Genomic DNA, 6,796 nt, shown 5'->3' on the forward strand with positions numbered 1-6,796 from the left:
AAATCAATACCATCTAGAAATTTGTAAAGAATTTATAGAAACATTCCAAGAGCATTTAGGCATCAATACTAATGCTTTAGTTCCTACTTGTGCTCTTGTGAGTCCTGCTATTCCTATTATAATAGTTTCTAAATGGATTTGTTTATATTGTGCTTTTTAAGCTGTTCTATTGATGTGTTACTTAGTAAATTAAGAGTGTTTATCTATACAAATTACTTCATGTTGACTAATACTAATTATAATACTATGTTTATTTTCGAATCTTCCTAATTGATATAAATTATATTTTTATTTTCTGGGATATTTCAAAACCTTTTCTAAGAAATTCTTATGCTTCTTGTTCACTAGGGTATCATTTCTTTTCCTTTTCTCCTAAAGAGTTTCATTTACTATTATCAGATTGATTTATTTTACTTTTTCTTATATGCGGATTATTTCCTAAAGTTAAGTTTTCTAATATATTATTTAATCATTTAGGTAGCGTGGAAGAAGTATTGTGCACTACTTGACTGATTTCTGTTTTTTTTCTTCTTCTTCTAATTAATCTATCTTTTCTACTAGGTTTAAAATTAATTTGGATAATTAAATTGTTTTGTCTTATAAGGATATTGCTACTTACTACAGATATTGAAAAATCTATAAGGCCTATTGGTTTGTTATGTAGTTTACTTCTTGTAATGCCTTGATATAATTATTATTAGTTCTAGAATCTGTCATTAAACTAAAAATCTATCTATTTTATTATGTAATTTTTCTACTTGTTTAGTTACTGTTTTTTAAATGGTCGATGACCTACATGTTGAAAGTGAAAGACAATGTTAAAAGTGAAACACCAAGTTTTACGGAGAGTTGAAGACTTCTTGGCTCACTCAATATTTACATACAACAAGAAGTAAATATTGTGGTTGTGGAGTAAATGTTGTTGTCCATCTATAAATTGAGGCAATCTTCAGGCTTTTGAACCACAACAATTGGAAGAGAAATTGAGAAACTAAAAGTTAGTGAGAATAGAGAAATTTGAGAGAAAGTTCTATCAGTGTAATACTACATGAGCAAATACAATTTCACTTTAATATTCTGCAGTACTCTCATACTCTTTTCTATTTTATAAAAGGATTGACCAAAATCCGAAAAAACTGCATTGACAAAAAAGTCAACTAGGCTAAAAAACCGAATCAAACCACTTTGGATCAATTACCATTCCGGTTCTTTGTCTAAACCGAACCAAACCAATTATGTTAAGTTTACTTATTATTTATATCCATAAGTATTTGTAAGTCTAATTAATATTCAAATCACATTAGTAACTCCAAGTAATATCTAAATATTTTAGCCTAATTAATACATAAATGTCCACGTTCCAATTCATAACAAACTAAATAGCTACTCTAGCTCAATTTCTTTTTCTTTTTCTTTTTAGTGAACTATTTTTTTTAGTACAAGTGATAGTTTAAACTAGAGGAGAGGGAGGTTTCTCACACACACACAACCAAGATGTCATGGGGGTTTGAGCTTGAGACCTTTGGTCTACAAGTCAAAGCCCTTTTTCACCTATTTCTTTCTATTTCTCTTCCTCTTTATCTCTTCTACCTCCTTTTCTCTTCTTCCTATTTTTCTTATTGTTCTTATTTCTCTATTCTTCATATGTTCATATTTTTATCTTTTTTTCGGGAAATCAACCGAACCGAACCGAAAATCAACCGAACGAAACCGAAATCGCATAGGTCTAGTTTGGTTCTTCTAAACACTTATTAAACCGAATCGGACTGTGTATAAGTTTCGATTTCGATTTCAATTAGAGGGAAAAATTGGACCAAATCGGACCTCACCCACCCCTACTGAAGAGTGCATAATTTATAAACAAAGAATATAAACTTCACAATGACATCATTTACTCCTCCACGACCACAATATCTACTTATTTTTGTTTGTATAAGGGGGTGCAAGATCCAATTCAATCCGCCTAAACGGACATATCCAATCCAATTCAATTTTAATTGGTTTTGATGATTTGGCAGATTGGATTGGATCCCTAATTTCCAAAACCAACATGATTGGGTCGAATGACGGATTTTGAGAATCCAATCAAATCCAATCAAGTTTGTTTCATGCTTATTTTGCTTGTATAAGTAATTGTAATTGATAAAGTTATGAACATTTTAAGTCATTTGATGGATTTATATTTAATATATTATAAAATCAAAATTTTTTTTCTCTATAATTTCATTTATTTTAACCCTGTCGATAATTGTTTCATATTTCAGTATGATAGCCGATCATCCTCTAGGCTCTAGTCACTTGGATCAGATTGGATTAGATTTAAACCTCTAATCCAATCAAATTGGATTGGAAAAAGCATAATCCAATCTATATTGAATCAAATATAAATTGGCTAAATTACATTAGTTTTGAATCAAGAGTGTGTAGGGAAACCAAGAGTCTTTAACTTTCTATAAAACTTTACTTTTTCACCTTCAAGATGTGGGTCATCCACCATTTACGACAGACGTGGTTTTTTTGTTTTTTTTTGTTTTTGGTCTACATCTCGTTTCGTGTTCATGCTGCATGGTAGTATCTAGGGTTGAGATTTTTTTTTTTTTTTTACAGATAAACTCAGTTTTTATTTATTTATTTCTTCATTTTCAATGAACCAAATCGAACCAATTGAGTTTACAGTTCGAGTGCCAAAGGGAACCATAAACAGGAGCAGATAAAAATGGTAAGAGAGGAAGCTAAACTGAACTACATATCAAGAGAAAGAAAAGAAATCTAGAGGTGTAGAGAAGAAGTGAAAATCAAGAGAGGAGGCGCAGAGAATGAAGCTAGGATCATTGGAATTGCAGGGGTCAGCTGTTATTCTGGACTCTGGTCCTGTCCGAAATCTTATTAAGGGCACCAAACATTGGATAGGACACTTGTCTACTTTAATTGACCCAGCTACCAAACAATGCCTTATTGTATAGATAGCATACCATGGAGCCTTCTTTCACTATTTTGTTCTCTTCCTCTGGTTTCAATATTTGTCTCTTATAGAAAAAAGCAAAAAGAAAAGAAAGATACTCTTCTTATGAAAAGAAGGCTTAGGATTCTAAGGCTAAAATCATAATAGCTCCCAGGTTTGGAACTTCTGAAAAGGAGGTACACGATTCATCATTCTGTACTATCAATTGAACTTCTAAGTCACTCAGATGTCACGCAATAAAACAAAAACAAGTGAACAAATAATGATCTAGGTCTACACAGGTCTCTTCGTATACCCATTTTGCAACAACAATGCAAAAAATAAAATTTCAGTGTCATTAAATTACTTTGATACTCCATAACAGGTCAACGGACGTAAGAAGAATCAGTTTTGGTTGCAACATGTAATGAAACTTCTTGTGTTTTGGTCTAATTCTGTTGTTTATGAGTTTAAAAAGCCAAAAATGAATAAGAGATGGCTACTTTTTTTCCCCTCTCATTAATTTCCAGGTAAAAGAGTCAAACAAAAATTCCTGAAGATGCAGGTACCTGTTGAATAACTTATCATGAACTTCAAAAAATGGTAGAGGACGGTTGATAATCTTTATCCTTCATATGCTTAATTAGCCTTCGGATCTCATGACGTATATTTTCAATTTGTGGATGCATCTCATCACCAACAACAAATACATGAACCTGACTCTTCAACTCAATCCAGCTACACCCAGGTTCTTTGCTCACCCCTCTAAGTTTCATCAGACTCCTTACCCGCTCAACATCTTTACTCCTGCCCAAGGCAGTAAATATGCTTGACAACAACACATAAGCTGATGATTCCTGAGAGCCTAACTCCATTAACTTCTCTCCAACATAGGCTCCCAATTCGTAATTATGATAGTTCCGACAAGCACTTAATAGAATACGCCATAAACACATACCATGATCAATAGTGGCTGATTCTATAAACTCTTTGGCTTCATCTAACTTCCCAGCACGGCTCAATACATCAACCATGCAAGCATAATGGTCCACCCTTGGGCCTATGCCAAATTCATTAGACATCATGTTGAAATAAATCCACCCCCTCTCTACTAATCCCATATGGCTGCAAGCAGAGAGAACATTCACAAATGTAATGTAGTCCGGCTTTGCGCCCTCCAATCGCATCTCCTCAAAGAGCTCTAGAGCCTCTGTACCCCTCCCATTTTGTGAAAGCCCAGATATCATTGCATTCCAAGATACTGTATCCCTCATTGGCATCCTCCTAAATACCATATTCCCATCTTCCAAATTCCCACACTTTGCATACATGGTTGAAAGAGCACTTCCAATTGGAACTTCAAGACTGAATCCATACTTGATGGTACGTGCGTGGATTTGCCTTCCTTGTTCAAAAGCACTTAGACTCGAACATGCTTTTAGGACACTAGCCATAGTTAGTTCATTGGGCATCATTCCTTCCCTCTGCATTCTGCAATACAAAGTCAAAGAAGCTTCATTCTCTCCGTTTTGCACATACCCTCCAATCATAGAAGTCCAAAGAACAATATCAGGTTCTCTTAAATAATCAAACCCCTTACGAGCATCACTAACATTACCACATTTGGCATACATGTCAACCAAAGCTGTCATTATATATATTTGGAATTCGAAGCCCAACTTTAATGAATAGCTATGCACTTGCTTTCCTTCTTCAAGAGCACCGATGTCGCTACAAGCATTGATGACTCCAACAAATGTAAACTCACTTGGCATAACCCCAGAAAAATGCATATGTGAAAACAAGTCCAAAGCCTTTTGAGAATCCCCACTTTGTGCAAAACCAGTTATCATGGCAGACCATGTGATAGAATTCTTATCACCAGACGTTTTGAAAGTTCTAAGTGCATCATCTAAGCTCCCACATTTTGCATACATGGTTACAAGCGCATTTTCAACAGAAACGAAAGATATCAACCCAATTTTCACTGCAAGACAATGAATTTGCTTACCAGTACCAACAAACTGAGGAAGCGCCAAGGCACTAAGAACACTGGTCAAAACAAATTCATTCACCTCTTCCTTCACCTCTCATTTTTAAGCCGCATCATCAAAAGTTGCAGTGCATTCTCCCGCCATCCGTTGCAAAGCAATACCCAGATAATCAAGTTAGGCCCACGAAACTGAATTCGTTTCAAGCAATTCTATCAAACACTTACGGGCATCCAATACAAGACCCGCTTTACAATACACATTGAGCAGAGAACTCCCGACAAACACATCATAAAAGCTGTCAGCTTTGATTGCAAGTGCATGAGCTTGCCGGCCGCCAAAGACGTCCGGCGACGCATACGAAGCTGCGGTGAAAACTCCAGCAAAAGTGTGCGCATTTGGGAAGGCGTTCTCAGCCCGCATGCGTTGAAAAAGCTCCATGACATGGGAGGAGCCGTTTTGTCCTTGCTGAGAGTAGCCATTGATGAGAGAGTTCCATGAGACGACGTCCTTGTCGGGTATGGCCTCGAAGACGAGCTTGGCTTTGGGCAAGTCTCCGCATTTGGAATAGAGGTTGACGAGGCTGTTAGCAATGTAGACGCAGGAGGAGGGACCGGTTTTGATGATCTGAGCGTGGAGAGCTTTGCCCTTTTGGAGGTCCTTTTGACGACTGTATTGGATGAGTGTGGTGAACAAGGAACGGTACTGAGATGGAAGCGAAGAAAGACTCATCAACAGACACAGCTAGAATCAAATGCCGTCCCTCTTCCTTTTCTAGTTCTGTTTCTCTCTCTCTCTCACTCACTTTCTCTCTCTCTCTCACTCACTTTCTCTCTCTTCCCATAATTGAACAGACAGAGCAACTGCTTCAAACACTTAGCATAATGGCGCAAACCCCATTCTTACGTTTGCTAAATTATGCGGTCCCTCTCCTCAAAGTTGGTAATTTTGACAACCAGAAACAAATAACTCGAACAGCTCAAACAGTTGGTAACTATGCGGTCGCTTAAGGATTTTAGAGACTTTAAAAAGATTTTAAAAATTCGGTTGTATTCAATTTGGATTCATATGAATTTTAAAAGAATTTCTACAAGTTTCAGTGTATACAAATATGGATGTATTCAATTAGGATTATAAAAAAGTTCAATAAAATCTAGGTGTATTTTAAACTTCATATATTTGGAAGGATTTCGTTGAGTGATAAATTTTGGTAGGTTTTAAGGTGAGAAGCATAAATAACAAAGACCATAATAAATCCAATCTCCCCCCAAAGATTTCATCACACGCTAGTTTTTCTCTGTACATATGCCCTAGCTTTTCTCTCTGCAGAAGACGAACAGTTTCCTCCATCTGTGAAGGTACGCTCCCTATCCTTTCTTTGATCAATACCTCGTTGGGTTTTCTTTTTCCATGATTTTTCTTCATCATATATTTTTCTTGTTATTATGGTATAGTTTGGGGTTACAAGTTTTACTTGTTATTAGGGTTTAGCTTGGGGTTAGGGTTTATGCTTGTTTTTCTTCTCAAATATCAATATACAAATTTATAAGAATAGTTAACGGGTATCCGATAGTGAGTTGGGCTTGTTTTGATAGTGAGTTGTAGATTTTACTTTCCCTTCAACTAATTAAGGTATCCGATAGTGAATAGTTAACGGGTAAAATGTTAATTGAACAAATATAATTATCTTTCCAAAATTCAAAGCAAACTTTTTTCTTTGAGTAAGAAAAGAAACTTGGCATTGTTTTGATAATTATCTTTCAACATTTGTAGTGTTTATGGGTTTTGTATAATTTTTATGTTTATTTGTGATTAATATGATAAAATTCATAGCTACACTACTCAAATGGAGTCCTGAAAATGC

At 35.4% G+C, this 6,796-nt stretch overlaps 1 protein-coding gene across 1 annotated transcript; it reads right to left on the reverse strand.

The window, feature by feature from the left end:
* Positions 3,279-5,942, reverse strand: LOC18786959 (pentatricopeptide repeat-containing protein At2g33680). Its single transcript, XM_020556335.1, is given in 1 exon segment — positions 3,279-5,942. A coding segment is annotated over 1 exon segment (2,130 nt). The 5' UTR covers positions 5,665-5,942; the 3' UTR covers positions 3,279-3,534.

The sequence above is a fragment of the Prunus persica genome, chromosome G2, assembly GCF_000346465.2.
Source record: "Prunus persica cultivar Lovell chromosome G2, Prunus_persica_NCBIv2, whole genome shotgun sequence".
Taxonomy (NCBI): domain Eukaryota; kingdom Viridiplantae; phylum Streptophyta; class Magnoliopsida; order Rosales; family Rosaceae; genus Prunus; species Prunus persica.